This window comes from Pelobates fuscus, chromosome 4, assembly GCF_036172605.1.
Source record: "Pelobates fuscus isolate aPelFus1 chromosome 4, aPelFus1.pri, whole genome shotgun sequence".
In the NCBI taxonomy this organism is placed as follows: Eukaryota; Metazoa; Chordata; class Amphibia; order Anura; family Pelobatidae; genus Pelobates; species Pelobates fuscus.
Window position 1 is genome coordinate 39,329,556 of NC_086320.1, and position 17,871 is coordinate 39,347,426.

At 38.8% G+C, this 17,871-nt stretch overlaps 1 protein-coding gene across 1 annotated transcript in view; it reads left to right on the forward strand.

Annotated features, from left to right (window-relative positions):
• The window catches only part of MRPL13 (mitochondrial ribosomal protein L13), a 97,983-nt gene that overhangs the window by 34,139 nt on the left and 45,973 nt on the right, over positions 1 to 17,871 (forward strand). The window contains exons 5-6 of the mRNA XM_063451105.1: positions 5,912 to 5,998; positions 15,060 to 15,181. Of these exons, the coding sequence (XP_063307175.1) occupies positions 5,912 to 5,998; positions 15,060 to 15,181 (209 nt within the window). The remainder of the gene's footprint in view (positions 1 to 5,911; positions 5,999 to 15,059; positions 15,182 to 17,871) is intronic.

The following is a 17,871-nucleotide window of genomic DNA, read 5'->3' on the forward strand; positions in this document are numbered from 1 at the left end:
TTATACTTATATGTAAGTCATTAACCCCTTAAGACCGCAGCCAAATGTACAAGTTGTGATCCAAAAAAACGTAAACAAAACCTGGCATTTGCGCTATATGTCTGTCCAACCATAATTCACCTCTTTCATATTAAATGCACCCCCCATTATTATATATCATTTTATTCAGGGGAAACTGGGCTTTCGTTTAACATCAAATATTTAGGTATGGAACATAATTTAATATGAAAAAAATATTTAAAAATGGGAGAAAATAAGAATTTTTTAAATTTTTTTAGTTCTACGTGACATTCTAACTGTGAATGTCATAATACTGTTTGCTTTTACTGCAATACAATACACACATTTGTATTCAGCGATGTCTCGCGTGTAAAACAGTACCCCCTATGTTCAGGTTTTATGGTGTTTTGGGTAGTTACAGGGTCAAATATAGCGTGTTACATATTTCAGTTTTTTTACATTGAAATTCGCCAGATTGGTTACGTTGCCTTTGAGACCATATGGTAGCCCAGAAATAAGAATTACCCCCATGATGGCATACCATTTGCAAAAGTAGACAACCTAAGGTATTGCAAATTGAGTATGTCCAGTCTTTTTTAGTAGCCACTTGGTCACAAACACTGGCCAAAGTTAGTGTTAATATTTGAAAATGCAAAAAACTAATTTGAACGCAAATTTTGGCCAGTGTTTGTGACTAAGTGGCTACTAAAAAAACTGAACATACCCTATTTGCAATACCCTGGGTTGTCTACTATTGCAAATGGTATGCCATCATGGGGATAATTTTCATTCCTGGGCTACCATACGGTCTCAAAGGCAACCTGGCGAATTTTAATGTGAAAAAACTGAAACGCAAACCTTATATTTGACTCTGTAACTTTTGAAAACACCATAAAACCTGTACATGAGGGGTACTGTTATACTCAGGAGACTTCGCTGAACACAAATATTAGTGTTTCAAAACAGTAAAACGTATCACAACAATTATATCGTCAGTGTAAGTGCCATTTGTGTGTGAAAAATGCAAAAAATGTCACTGTCACTGACGATATCGTCGTTGTAATATATTTTACTGTTTTGAAACACTAATATTTGTGTTCAGCGAAGTCTTCCGAGTAAAACAGTACCCCCCATGTACAGGTTTCATGGTGTCTTGGAAAGTTACAGAGTTAAATATAGTGCTAGACAATGTAATTCCCTGAACTTTTGGCCTGGGTTGGCAGGCAGGTCCTGCAAATTGTAATTAATAAAATGACCTAATTATGTAAAATTATTACATAAATATATGCGTAGAATTATTATATATATATGTGTGTATATATATATATGTGTGTATATATATGTATATAATTTTTTTTAATTATTTTTATTTATATATAGGTATATACATAGTGATATATACGTATATACTTATGTATATAGATATATATATTATTTCGTTCTACATGTATTTTGATATCAATATATATATATTAATTTTAAAATACAGTTAGAACGAAATTACGCATGTTTATATATTTTTTATCTATTTTTTTTTTATTATTTTTTTATTTATTTTTTTAACGTATTTATATATTTATTTATTTTTTATTATATATAAATATATATATAATGAAAATTATATATATATTTAATCAATATCATTGTACGTGTATTTTGATATTAATATATATATATATAATTATGTATATATTAATATTAAAATACACGTAGACAGTGTATGCATATTTATGTGTATGTGTGTATATGTGTGTATATATATACTTAGATCATATATATAATAAATATATATATGATCTAAGTATATATAATTTATTTTTACACTGTTTTAACATTTTTAATTTTTTTTTCAGACAGCAGGGGGAGTACCTGTCATTACAGGCACTCCCCCTGCTGGCAATGCCTTGGACGGCTATGCCGTCCATGTGATCGCAGGGTCCTCGCAAGGACCTCGCGATCACATGGCCCTGGGCGGCTGAAGAGGACGCAGGGGGACTCCCTGGGCTCCCAGGTAAGTCCCCCATACCGCGATCGCCGGCGTGGGATCGCCGGCGACCGGGTAAGTACATAAGATCGCAGGACGTACTATGACGTCCTGCGGCTTTTAGAGCCACCAAAATAAGGACGTCATAGTACGTCCTGCGGTCTTAAGGGGTTAAATACTGTTTTACCTAACTCTGGAAGTGTACTACATTCGTGTATATATCTTTTTCTTTTGAGATACATACATTCTGCTCTGTGAGGAACATGTGAGGAGGGACAACATATTGGACACTGAAAGATACCACTCAAGGCTTTTTTAATTCTGCAAATCTGTGAGTGACCAATTGTAACTATAAATCAGTGCCAGTCCCCACACAGTTAAACGCTATGTTTCTTTATTGTATTTACATTTAGCAGATCTTCCCCTAATCTATGTGCATATATCTATTGAAGACAAGAGGAAGTCTTCGGGGAGTTATCGGGATACTTCACCTGAAACATTAAGGGAAGTCCTGGTTTGCTTTGAACCACATATATATATTTTTTTCACTGGGTTGTGTTCACATATATTGTTGTTTTAGTTTTTATAGTGATTGATTGCCCACTCAAGTTGACGTGTCCATTCTGCACATAAAACCAATTTAAAGTGAACCTCATATAAAAAAACTTGAAATTGCTCTTTTATACATTGAATACACCATATATCCTAAAAATACATAGTATACTCAATATAAATATTTGCTCACTTTTCTAATGTTCCAGCGCCCCTTCATATGTAACACACACCCTCTGGCCACCCTGCGCTCCATCTTGGCTCCTCCCAAAGTCCTCTTTGATTTGCCCTGCTTGGTTTGCATCCCCAACCAGGACAAATCTAGTCAGTGGCATCAGAATGCAGGATTTTCTATAGTACGTTTCCATAGCAACCACAGAACACGCGCTGTGGTTGCAATGGGAGGTTTCTTCTGCTCTCCTTTGTCAGTCAATGCTGCGGCATGCCAAGGCATTGAATACAAGCTAGGAGAAAAAACTGTTTTGAAATGTGTTTCTTTCCTAATCTATACATTTCTTAGCAAAACTGCTAGAGCAATGCATATATAAAATTGTATTCTCAATCTAATGGTATAAGTTGTATGGGGCATGACAGGTGCCCTTTAAGAGTCTTCCAAAGTCAGTCAATCTTTATTAATCTTTTCAACTAGCACAACATGTGTTCCACAGGGTTTACTCCACGTGGGACACATGTTGTGTCCCCGTGAACAACATCAAGTCTGTCTGTACAATACAGCCATAAAGGAACCTGGTGACTTCAATGAACGTCAAACGGTTACCATTCTGTACATGCATAAGAACTCCCATTCATTTTAAGTGAGCATGCAGACCAATCATGGGTAAGTATTACAAAATGTTGTATATTTTGCACGTGAACCAAAAGTATGCCAACAGCTTCTCTCTTTAAACCATCTTTCTAATCAATGGAGCGCATTTAAGCATTTGTTATCCATTGTTCAGTAATAAACATCCGCCAAGTAACTTTAGGTTCCTGGTCTGCGAAAATCTTCCTGTTTAGAAAATCCCCCGCCCGTGCATTCTTCTAAACGCTGTAAAGGGGAATCTGTTGCCCGTGGCATAAATTCCATTTACAGTCACCTAATTCTGGTATTACACTGCAAGTAGGGGAGTTAAACTGTCAGTAGACACATTCACATTCCTCCCTTCTAGGTAGGCTTTAATCACTCTCCTGACAGACAGTCCTCAGCTGTTTTTGTAATCTCTGTAAATAACACACATCTCACAAGATCTCACTTGTCTTCCTTATGTTATTCTCACACTCCATTGGAAATCAAGTAAACATATCATTGTAGCAATGATCTACATCCAAATATCTAAACTCAGGCCAGTGTTTACATTCCATTATTATTATAATTGTTATTAGCCTTTAAAATACTAAACAAACTATATACAGTGTATTAATAGACCCTATAAAGTATGATATGCATACATCCGGCTATCGCTATAACTGACCAATAAGTCTACATAGCGTCTTAAAAGTAGGTAGCCCTTAAACCTAGGGTCCCCTTCCCTCTAACCCTAATTACCTGTATTGCTACAGATTCACAACTCTAACCTCCTCTCTAAGCAGTGGCCTTTAAAACAAAAGGCTAATGCCTCAGCAATCACAAAGGCAGCATGTCAAACTTTCTGTTTTGATGACGAGATTGTAATGAAAAAGTGAGGTCGGAATATACTCCCTAGCTGGCTAGAAGCTCCGACAATGGAGTTCCCATAGCAACCACAGCGCATGCTATGTGGTTGCTATGGGTGGAGAACAGCGGCATCTCCTATAGGAGATCTCTTCTGCGCTCTCTTGTCAGTCAATGTCTCAGCATGCCGAGGCGTTGACTGACAACTGGGAAAAAAATCTATTATCTAATTCTGTTTATAGATTGCAAGTATATGCAATGTAGTTGCTTATTATATTTGAGATGCATTATGCCATAAGGGTTTTGAGAAAGTTGTGTGTGACAGTAGGGTGCTATGTGACATTTTTTATAGCCCTTCTGTGCATCCTAGATGCTATATTGTTCCTATTTCCTAAAACAAACTCAGACGGGCCTGTGACACCATCTGAACTTATATTTTTAATTTCTGCACCCTGAGCATCAGAACATTAACACATGGAACCCCCTGCTGAAATTCCACATTTAGGGTCTCCAAATGATGTTTTTGGCATTAAAAAAACCAACACACAGCTCCGGAGAGCAAACACCTGCTTTACTAAAGTTGATTTTCAAATAAAAATTGTGAATGTATGCATTGTGTGGAATGTCTGTAAATCCCATCCATGCGACCCTATTTAGTTTTCTAGACGTTATGGTCCCTTTTAAGACTGTTAGCATAGAAACAGGTCTTTGGCTAGGAAGTATTTGGATTTCCTCTAATGATTCTCTGAGCCTTGCGTCTGTCACCGTTTTTTATTACGTTGTGTGGCTAAATCTATTCATAAACTTCTACAGTCTGTATATTTGACCGCTTTGCAAGTAACTATTGCATGAAATCTCCCTCTCTAAACACAAGAACAATAAATCGACTGCTTAGACAGTCATACTCCCCTGACAGACACCTGAGTAAAGCCCCATTTTATAAGAAGCTCAGGAGAAAATAAACTAAGGTTATACCATGGATTGGACATGATGGAAACCTGGCATGTAAGCACGAGCATTTAAACATGTCTGGGCAAGAGCATGTTATCAGCAAAACAGTTTAATTAGTTAGGGATATGTTATAATGCGAAGGACTCACTTGAGAATAAAAGGATGCACCAATTTGATCTGAGTTTTGCTAGCATATAAAAATTATGTTCTATTCTTTGAAAGCAAGTTATTCATTGTTTCTTAAATAAGAGCAAATGTCTGTTAAAGGGACACTCCAGTCCTATAAAGGTCCCCAGCTTGCTGGAATGCTTTATGCGTGAAGCCTCCTTTTTTTTTTTTCTTTTTTTTTTTCATGTTAATTTTAAAATCTATCTGAATTTTTTTATTTGTTTTAGTTTTTAATAGAAATTGGCACTTTTATGAATTAACCTTGTTACACCCCCTGGCTGTCAATCAGACAACTGGTCCTGTTACTTCCTGGTTTGGTTAGCTGAGTGGAGCTAAACTCAAAAGGCAGCAATTGCTCAGATCACCTGCCTTGCAAAACATTTTAATTGAGCTGCACTGGGAAGTCTATGATTGGACGGCTGCAAAAAGTCTGGGCACAGTTAAAAGGGGAGGGATTACACATGCTTCGGACAAGAGAACTGGAGCTTTTGCAATCTGTTTTTAGATATACAAGCAATGAAAATGTGCATAAATAAATTATTAATATATGTCTAGTTATTTAAAACTTGAAATAAAAATAAGTAAATTTTTTTTATGTTCCATAGATTGTGAAATTGGCTATATATGGAATGCTACCAAAAAACCTGCACAGACGAACAATGATGGAACGATTGCACCTCTTTTCTGAGAACGTAAGTATTGGACTTGTGAGAGTGGGTTAATGTAGACCACCCTCATTTTTGGTCTTATCAGTGTGCAGATTGTTTAAAACATTTACTTGTACTTGTATGTAGATAGCTAAGCATTTTACTTATATAACGGTAGATGGTCAGATTGAAACACAATGTTTAGGCTATTTATTGGCATTGTTTTAAAGGGGCATATTGGGCACCATAACAACTTCATCTTATTGTATTCTGCCATCAGTATTTTTCATATTGTCTTAAAGAAACATTCTAGTCTCAAAAAAGTGCAAGTTTTTCCAGATGATGCTAGTTTGTTTAGTTTTTGTTTTTTAAAGTGTTTCTGAATGGTTTAACCCCAGCTCAGCCCCCGTTTGAATGAGGAAGCCTTAGACTTAGCACCGTTTAATGACTGAGAGCGTTAGCTGATACTCTCCATCTGCCACTAGCTTCCCATTGATAAAACTGCATGTGAAAGATATGCAAGTATTTCTTTTAAACTAAACAGTTGTTGGAAGTTTCAGCAGGACAATTTCAGTCCTATTTATATTTATTTTAAGGCTGACCGCAATCAATGTTAAGGGCCAGCTGGGAGTTAGGCAGGTCTGTACACACATACAGCATTAAATATGAACGTTCTTGATGTAGGACGTTCATAATGCGGATGTGTATAAGATCAATAAAGTTATTTTGCGTTCCAGCGTGGTCGCGCACGCGCGGGTCGGTCATGCGTGCGTCATGATGTATGTCGACGCGCGTATGCGCGGTTACGGAAATGGCTCAGCTGACCGACGGACCGGCAGATTTAAAAAGGAGAGAAGATGGGAAGCAAGAAGAAGCTCCTGAGGAAGTCGCACAGACGAAACGCGTTGAGCAGCATTTGGGACCCTTCAATTTGGTATCAGCAGTTTCTGTCCTTTCTATGTTCTTTGGTTAGTTGTTTTACTTGTGCCAATTTTATCTTTGGCTGAGTGTTATTTATTTATACCAGTGATGGGCTGTATGACTTTTCACTTTGGTTGTTTTGCACTCTAGCATTTGCACTTTTTTGTCCTTCTTACCTATCAGAGTACTGTGTTGTATTGAGCTGCTATACTTATGGGTCTTTAGCCTATTGTGGCTTTTTTATATATATTATTATTATTACTATTTTTATTGCACATATTGTGTTTTCAATAAACTTTGTTGGTTGGATTTCTACTACTTTTCTCTTTTGTCTTAACCCTCATTTATGATATTACCCACATAGTGACTGTGGCGCCGTATACTTTCTATAGTTTGTATAATGTTTAGATTGCATCTGTACCAATGTGAACCCGAAATTCTCTTGATTTTGTGGGTTGTAGCCTTCATCAGGATTTAAATGATGTACATAGGAGTAGCTCAGGGACACACACATGTAAAATGAACACATAGTGGTAACACATAGTAAAACAAAACATTTTCCATTTACTTCATTGTTAATCAAGTCTCCATTTCACTGGAAAACATGCCACTACAGGAAACAATTAATTTTGTTGGTTTATTATAAAATTGGGAGCACGAAGACCAGTTTAATATTAAACTGGGGGACGGAATCACAGGACTCAAAGCAACATACACACTACAGCGAACCACAATGGTTGGTTGCTTTAAGTGTTTCTTTATAAAGGGACACTATAAGCACCAACACCGCTGCATTCACTCTAGTGGATTGGTGCAAATGTGTGGTCCTTTATTTCTTACACTTTCACACATTGTTGTTTGTCAAAAACATGGCTCTAGTTTTGGCACCAGGGCCCCGTGGTTTCTCGTTATGCCTCTGCCTGCGAGGATTGTATTTTCACATATATTAATAGCAGCTACCAAATATTCAAAAAAAAATTAAATTATAAATATAAAATACGTTGATAATAAGGCAATCGTCTGCAAAATATGCCTGACGTTTTGAAAAAGACTGTTAAAGAAAGGCATCTTATTTAATACATAAATATATATATATACTTTTTACTTAAAAATCCATACAAGATTTATGGTCAAGTACTGTGAATTTTGATAAGGAATTAGATAATTCTATGTCTGTTGTGATTTTCCTTGATATGTCATTATTAAATATAGAGCTCATGTATGTTTAATTCCCTCCTTTTTCTTTTCCCCCCTTTTTTCTCTTTATTATTGTTTATTTTATTGTTATAAATTTTTGTTATTATATTAATATCAATGCAATGTTTTGATTATTATAATTGTGTTAACATTTTTAAATGTAAATAAAACTATTTGGGGAAAAAAAAACCTGATTCTTCTCCTAGAGAAGTAATGAATTCAGCACGTCTCTTTGAGAAGACTCCAGTATTTCTGCAGTATATTTAACCCCTTAAGGACCAAACTTCTGGAATAAAAGGGAATCATGACATGTCACACATGTCATGTGTCCTTAAGGGGTTAAAGGGACACCATAGGCACCCAGCCCATTCAGCTCATTATTGTTATTATTATCATCATCGCCATTTATATAGCGCCAACAGATTCCGTAGCGCTTTATAATATTATGAGAGGAGATTTAACTATAAATAGGACAATTACAAGAAAACGTGCAGGAACGATAGGTTGAAGGAGGACCCTGCTCAAACAAGCTTACAGTCTATAGGAATTGGGGTATAAAACACACTAGGGCAGGAAATAGCAATCAAATAAGCAATCATTAAAGTGGTCTTGGAGCAGTGTCCATGTCTTCCTTAATCCTGCAATGTAAAACATTGCATTTTTGAGAAACTGCAATGCTTACATTGCAGCAATAAGACCGCCTCTAGTGGCTGTCTACCAGACAACCACCAGAGGCACTCCTGGGATTTTACCAGACTCTAGGTCGCCTTACTGACACTGGACGTTCTCACTATCTGCATGAGGACATCCATCATCAGTGTAAAAAAAATAAAAAGCTCTAGGGGACCATGTGCATTAGGCCGTCCCTATCCCCTCACCCCTTTTGATGAAGTCAGAGGAGGCGGCGCAAGAATCCGCTGAGTAAATAAAGTTGTTGTTTTTATTAACTTTATGTACTAGAGGGAGGGGACGATGACACCAGAAGGCTCTATAGTGTTACGAATACAGATTTGTTTTCCTAACACTATAGATGTGTGTGACAAGGGCAGGAGCACAATAACATTTTAAATGCTTGAACGCAGATTCACATTACCTTTTAAATATTTTAGAAAATATCACTTTTTTTCTTTCTCCAACTTTTTTTTTACTTTTAAAATCTTTTTCAAGCCATTTTCTTCAAGCATCCCAAATTTTAGAAACTGCCTTCTGTAACGTTTTTGTTTCATAAATATCTTATGAATTCTATAAATTGTCACCCCCTTTAATAATATTGTTTAATTATATGAAAAAGTTAGAAGCTAGGCATGTGGAATCTTGCCTTACATTTATCTTCCTCTCCACTAGGAATATTTGATTGTTCTCCCTCCATAAATTCACTTTCTAATTAGACCCCTTTAGCATTAGAGTTAGTAATTTGATTAGAAACTATTATGTCAATATAAATCATACTTTAAATGTTATCCCCTTTTTGTTAATTTTGGCTGCTAACCAATCCGAGATAGTTTCATACTGATGGCTTATTGCAGTGATGGTGAACCTTTTTGAGCCCGAGTGCCCAAACCGTAATACATGCCAATTTTTTTCCCCTCAAAGTGCCAAAACGGCAATTAAACCTGAATACTGAGGTTTAAGTTTAGAAAAAAACAACTCATACAGTTGTCCGAACTAATTAACATCTCTATGTGTGTATTAAGCAGTTTGTGTGTGTGCTCGGCAGTCTGTCTGTATACATTAAGCAGTCTGTCTGTGTACTTAGCAGTCTGTCTGTATTTAGCAGACTGCTGAATACACAGTCTGCTGAATACACACACAGACTGCAAAATACACACACACACAGACTGCTAAATACACACACACATATAGACTGCTAAATACACACACACACACACATATAGACTGCTAAATACACACACACACATATAGACTGCTAAACACACACACACACACACATATAGACTGCTAAACACACACACACATATAGACTGCTAAACACACACACACACACACACACACACACATATAGACTGCTAAATACACACACACACACACACACACACATATAGACTGCTAAATACACACACACACATACTGCTGAGTACACACACACACAGACTCCTAAATACACACACACACAGACTGCTGAGTACACACACACACAGACTGCTGAGTACACACACACACAGACTGCTGAGTACACACACACACACAGACAGACTGCTGAGTGTACACACACTGCATTGAGGGGTACAGTGTATGTGTGTGGGGTGATGTGTTTGTGTGTGGGGTGATGTGTTTGTGTGTGGGGTGATGTGTTTGTGTGTGGGGTGGTGGTGGTGTGTGTGGGTGGGGTGATGTGTGTGTGGGTGGGGTGGTGTGTGTGGGGGGTGGGGTGTGTGTGTGTGTGTGGTGTGATGTGTGTGGTGTGATATGTGTGGTGTGATATGTGTAGGGCAGGGGTGCTGTGTGTATGTCATCCCCCTGTGTAGGGCAGGGGTGCTGTGTGTATGTCATCTCCCCCCCCCCACTGTTTTCTTTCCCCCCATACCTCCCTCCGTTTTCTTTCCCCCATCCCACACTCAGTTTTCTTTCCCCCATCCCACACTCAGTTTTCTTTCCCCCATCCCACACTCAGTTTTCTTTCCCCCATCCCACACTCAGTTTTCTCCCCCTATACCTCCCTCAGTTTCCCCCCATCTCTCCCTCAGTTTTCTTCCCCCCTCCCATCTCTCCCTCAGTTTTCTTCCCCCTTCAATTTTCTTTCTACCCCCCATCCCTCCCTTAGTTTTCATCCCCCCCCCTCCCCACTTGTCCTTGATCTCCTACCTTGTAGCGTGGCCGAGCGCACCGCGGAGCTCAGTTTCCTGTACCCGGCCGGACACACATGTCTACAAATGCTCGCAATGTCTACAAATGCTCGCAGTTTAGGGAATAAGATCCATGAACTTGTGGCAATAATGGCAACTGATAGTGTAGATTTAGTCGCTGTTACTGAGACATGGTATAATGGAAAAAAATGACTGGGACATAGCAATACCAGGGTACTCTTTATATAGAAAAGACAGGGAAGGCAAGAAAGGGGGAGGGGTGGCCCTGTATGTGAAGGATAGCATAAAATCTAGCCTAATAAAGGTTAGTGAGACGAACATAGAGTCCATTTGGGTTACGTTAGAATTTGGTAATCACACAGTAGTTCGTGTAGGTGTGATTTATAGGCCCCCAGGACAAATTGAAGAGTTAGATAATCTATTAGTTGAAGAAATAGCTAAAATGACAATGAAGGGGGAAGTTATCACCATGGGTGACTTTAATCTTCCTGATGTGAATTGGAAAACAAAAATAGCTAATTGTGCCAGAAGCACACATATTCTAAACTCCCTACTGGGATTGTCTCTAAAACAAGTCGTTGAGGAGCCAACTCGTAAAGAGGCCATACTAGATTTAGTGGCGATTTGGTATCAGATATTACTGTAGGTGAAAGTTTAGGATCCAGTGATCATCAGTCAGTGTGGTTTAATATAAGAACAGTGACTGAGTCACACCACACAAAAACAAAAGTTTTAGACTTTAGAAAAACAGACTTTTCTAAAATTAGAATATGTGTAAAGGAGTCATTATCAGACTGGAGCAACTTAAATGGAGTCCAAAATAAATGGGATTATTTAAAAGCTGCACTACTGAAGGCAACAGAAAATTGCATTAGGCTTGTCAGTAAAAGCAAAAAATTCAAGAAACCACTGTGGTACTCCGCAGATGTGGCCAAAATAGTAAAAAACAAAAAGTTAGCATTTAGTAATTATAAAAAAAACCAGAGTGAGGAAGACAGAATGACCTATAAGATTAGGCAGAAAGAGGCTAAGCAAGTTATAAGAGCTTCCAAATCACACACAGAAGAGAAAATAGCACAGTCAGTAAAAAAGGGGGACAAAACTTTTTTTAGATACATAAATGAGAAAAGAAAAGTAAAACAAGGATTAGTTAGATTAAAAACAAAAGAAGGAAGGTATGTAGATGAGGATAAAGGTCTAGCTGACTGCCTCAATGAATATTTTTGTTCGGTATTTACAGCTGAAAATGAAGGAAAGGGACCTCTGTTAAAAAAAAGGATAAATGAGTCATTTATTACATGTGAGTTTACAGAGGAAGAGGTTCTATTTCAACTGTCAAAAGTAAAGACAAATAAGTCAATGGGACCTGATGGAATACACCCAAAGCTATTAAAAGAGCTTAGTGGTGTACTAGCAAAACCATTAACAGATTTATTTAACCAATCATTGTTAACAGGAGTAGTCCCAGAAGATTGAAAGTTAGCGAATGTTGTGCCCATTCACAAGAAAGGTAATAAGGAGGAGTCGGGCAACTATAGGCCAGTAAGCCTTACTTCAGTAGTGGGGAAAGTGATGGAAACCATGTTAAAGGATAGGATTGTTGAACATCTAAAAACACATGGATTTCAAGATCAGAGACAACATGGGTTTACTTCAGGGAGATCATGCCAAACTAATCTGATTGATTTTTTTGATTGGGTAACTAAAATTATAGATCAGGGTGGTGCAGTAGACATTGCTTACCTAGATTTCAGTAAGGCTTTTGACACTGTTGCACATAGAAGGCTTATCAATAAACTGCAATCTTTGAGTTTGGATTCCAATATTGTTGAATGGGTAAGGCAGTGGCTGAGTGACAGGCAACAGAGGGTTGTAGTCAATGGAGTATATTCGAAGCTTGGGCTTGTCACCAGTGGGGTACCTCAGGGATCTGTACTTGGACCCATTCTCTTTAATATTTAAATTAGTGATATTGCAGAAGGTCTTGATGGTAAGGTGTGTCTTTTTGCAGATGATACTAAGATATGTAACAGGGTTGATGTTCCAGGAGGGATAAGCCAAATGGCAAATGATTTAGGTAAACTAGAAAAATGGTCAGAGTTGTGGCAACTGACATTTAATGTGGATAAGTGCAAGATAATGCATCTTGGACGTAAAAACCCAAGGGCAGAGTACAGAATATTTGATAGAGTCCTAACCTCGACATCTGAGGAAAGGGATTTAGGGGTGATTATTTCTGAGGACTTAAAGGTAGGCAGACAATGTAATAGAGCAGCAGGAAATGCTAGCAGAATGCTTGGTTGTATAGGGAGAGGTATTAGCAGTAGAAAGAGGGAAGTGCTCATGCCATTGTACAGAACACTGGTGAGACCTCACTTGGAGTACTGTACACAGTACTGGAGACCATATCTTCAGAAGGATATTGATACCTTAGAGAGAGTTCAAAGAAGGGCTACTAAACTGGTTCATGGATTGCAGGATAAAACTTACCAGGAAAGGTTAAAGGATCTAAACATGTATAGCTTGGAGGAAAGACGAGACAGGGGGGATATGATAGAAACATTTAAATACATAAAGGGAATCAACACAGTAAAGGAGGAGACTATATTTAAAAGAAGAAAAACTACCACAACCAGAGGACATAGTCTTAAATTAGAGGGACAAAGGTTTAAAAATAATATCAGGAAGTATTACTTTACTGAGAGGGTAGTGGATGCATGGAATAGCCTTCCAGCTGAAGTGGTGGAGGTTAACACAGTAAAGGAGTTTAAGCATGCGTGGGATAGGCATAAGGCTATCCTAACTATAAGATAATGCCAGGGACTAATGAAAGTATTTAGAAAACTGGGCAGACTAGATGGGCCGAATGGTTCTTATCTGCCATCACATTCTATGTTTCTATGCTCTCTCTGTGAGCACTTCATTTCCGTCCACCCGGGTACAGGAAACATAAGTTCCTGTACCGCGGCGTGCTCGGCCACGCTAGACAGAGTACCTGGCAGGCGTTCACCTCCTGCCGGTCACTCCGGTTTTGCGCCCGCCGGGCCGGTGCACCATAAGGAGGCCACTTGTGCGGCCTTATGGATGCGCCGGCGGAGCGCACCCTCCGGCGACGCGTGCCATAGGTTCGCCATCACTGGCTTATTGTATTCTGCCATCAGTATTGTTCATACTGTCTTAAAGAAACACTCTAGTCTCAAAAAAAGAGCACGTTTTTCCAGATGATGCATGTTTTTTTTTGGTTTTTTTTTTAAACCGTTCCAAAAATGTGTACCTAAGAACCATAACAACTTTGTATAATTGCAAAAGATACAGTTCAGTAAGGAGCAGGTATTTTCTCTCTGCTCAGGCTGACCTGTATTTGCTAAAATCTCTGCAGCTACAAGCCTGACCCTGGAGCATAGAACTTAAATAAAGGACGCAGTCTCAAATCTGTCAGATTTGTCCATGCAACTAGGATGAACCTCTCTCATTCCTTAGAAAATAGGGTGCGCATGCAAGATCAGCGGCTCTGATTATTGCTAAACAAAACCTTGACCTGGGCTGTCTATAAACAGCTAGCAGCTGCGGTACATTGAGTGGAACTGTAGCTAGAGGACAAATTACCTATCCCTTAAACCTCTGCTGGATCTTATGGTCTTAGATCAGACCACAACAACCAGAACCACAGCTTCCGGATTCGCTGAGCCCTTCCATGGTTGTCTTTGCAGAAGTTCTAGGTAAGTATTTTATTTCTTGCATTATAGTTATTATTATTATTATTATTTTCAACTTAAAAGAAAAATTGAAAGAAAGTTGTTTGCCTAGAGTTTTCTTTCTTTCTTTTTTTGTTTATTGATTATTCACGCACTGATCACCTTTGTGCTTACCTTGTTTAAAAAGTAAATGGGTGCACTAGTGCAAGTAAATGTAAGCACCTGTCTATTTGCTCTCTTTATTTTGACGCGCCACTTTGACATTAGCAGTGCAGTATGAGAGTGGCTAGGGTGTATACACTGGGAGAGACCTAAACTGTAGTGGTTTTGGTGCATAGCGCACTCCATTAAGGAATTGCTCATGCTGATCCACAGACAACCTTATTCTTTGCCTCATGCAGTTCTTTTTTCTATAGCAATTGTATTGTTGGTTTATTTATTTATTTCCTTATTTATTTATTTTTCTAGGATATTCCTGAAGAAATTCTGAAGAATCTTGTTACAGAAATCCAGCAACCGAGGAAAATCCCCAAGAGACTGGATGAATACTCTAGGGAGGAAGTCGATGCGTTTCCCAGACTTTGGACTCCGTAAGTGTTAATCATTTATGCATATATTACATATAAAAACATTTGAATGGTCTTTACTCAGGAGAATAAAAACAGACATATTAGTGACCTTTATTCCGTCACACCTTTGACTTTATATCCTCACATTTTGGCTGTTTATGTGCAAATAAAACCAGATACAGAAAAAGGGGGGATTCAGTTGCAGTAAAGTGATTTAAAAATTGCATTTAAATGCCAGCTTTTCTACATAATTTATAGATAATGTTTCTGTTTTAGAATTTATGTGGTATATGTGTAACAAGTTTTTAGTTTTTTTTTAATAGGGGTATGTTTATCTGCTTGTGCTTTATCTAATAAACTAATGTGTAACATCTACAGATCACAAGAAAGAAAAGTTAAAACTCTTCCAAGCATACACAATTATACTGAAAGACTGCTTTGATCAACAATCCTTAAATATTATACAGCAGTTTGCAAGTGTGTGCACACAGCATTGTCCCTCTTAACAGATCCAGACCCCTTTTCTCTAGGCATCCTTTGGAGCTAGCCTAGCCTGCTGTTTTAAAGTACCGTATATACTCGAGTATAAGCCGAGTTTTTCAGCACATTTTTTGTGCTGAAAAAACCCAACTCGGCTTATACTCGAGTCAGAGTCTGTATTATGTCAATTTGCATTGCCATAATACAGACCGGGGGAGAGGGGGGCTGGCAGAGCTGTACTTACCTGTCCTGCAGCTCCTGTCAGCTCTCTCCTCCTCCGCGCCGTCCGTTCAGCACCTCGGTCAGCTCCCAGTGTAAGTCTCGCGAGAGCCGCGGCTCTCGCGAGACTTACAGTGGGAGCTGACAGAGGGAGCTGCACAGACCGCGCGGAGGAGGAGAGAGCTGACAGGAGCTGCAGAACAGGTAAGTACAGCTCTGCCAGCCCCCCTCTCCCCCCCACTGAACTACCAATCCCACTGGACCACCAGGGAAGGAGCCCCCCTCCCTGCTATGTATCAAGCAGGGAGGGGGGACGAAAAAAATATATAATTAATTAAAAAAAAAAATTAATAATAATTCAATTAAATAATAAATAATAATAATAAAAAAATATAATATGAAAAAATTAAAAATAATAATTAATACAATAATTAATAATATATCAAAATGCCCACCCCCACCAACACATACACAAACACACACTGCATCACACACACACTGCATCACACACACACTGCATCACACACACACTGCATCACACACACACTGCATCACACACACTCACACTTCATTCATATACACACACTGCACTCATACGCACACACTGCATTCATTATATACACACACTGTAAATAAATATTCAATTAATATAATTTTTTTAGGATCTAATTTTATTTAGAAATTTACCAGTAGCTGCTGCATTTCCCATCCTAGTCTTATACTCGAGTCAATACATTTTCCCAGTTTTTTGGGGTAAAATTAGGGGCCTCGGCTTATATTCGGGTCGGCTTATACTCGAGTATATACGGTAATCATTTGAGTTGAAGTGTAGGTTAGGATCTAAGTAAAGCAACTGTTTAGCAGCATAAAGTGTTTCAACTTCTTGGGTCTCATCTATGCTACATTGGCAACACGCCACACACTCATTTAAAACACTGTTTAGTAGACAACAGTCTACTACAACAAAATATAATCCGTATTGTCACTGTAGATTTCTGACCTACATTTATGATGATGTACATACACTATAACAACTTGCACTCTTCTGGGAAGACTTTCCTCAAGATTTTGGAGTGTTTCCGTGGGATTTTTTTGCCCATTCGTCCAGTAGAGCATTTGTGAGGTCAGGCACTCATGTTGGAGGAGAAGGTCTGGCTCGCAATCTCCGTCCCAGTTCATTTCAAAAGTGGTTGAGGTCATGGCAAAACTCATTAAACCATGACTTTATGGATCTTGCTTTGTGCACTAGGGCACAGTCATACTAGAACAGAAAAGGGCCTTCCCCAAACTGTTCCCACAAACTTGCAAGCATGGCATTGTTTAAAATTTCCCTTCACTGCATGTGAGGGGCCTAGCCCAACTCCTGAAAAAACAGCGCCGTACTATTCTCCTTCCTCCATCAGACTTTACAGTTGGCACAATACAGTAAGTCAGGTAACGTTCTCCTGGCATCCGCCAAACTCAGTCTCGCCCATCAGACTGCTAAACAGAAGAGCGTAATTCATCATTCCACAGTACAAGTTTCCACACTTCCAGAGTTCTTTACACCACTCAATCCAACGCTTGGCATTGTACTTGGTGATCTGAGACTTGCATGTAGCTGCTCGGCCATGGAAACCCATTCCACAGAGCTCCCTCGCATTGTTTTTGTGTTGATATTCACGCCAGTGGAAGTTTGGAACTTTTCAGCTTTGGAATTGGAAGCAGGGCCGGTGCAAGGATTTTTGGCTACACAGGCGAAGATGAATTTTGCCGCCCCCACACACAAATAAGATGTATCTTTAGCGGTGTCTCATATCCAGCCTTTTGAAATCCCCATGTAGTGTATTGTACCCCCCTTTAGTGTGTCTTACACCCCCTTGTATGTCTCTTACAACCCCCATGTGTATCTCCTTCCCCCCCCCCCCAGCCCCTTTGTGTGTGTCTTTCTTTCCCACAGCCCTTTTCTGTGGGTCTCTCCCCTCAGCCTGATTTTTGTGTGTCCCTCTTCCCCTCAGGCTCCTTTGTGTAAC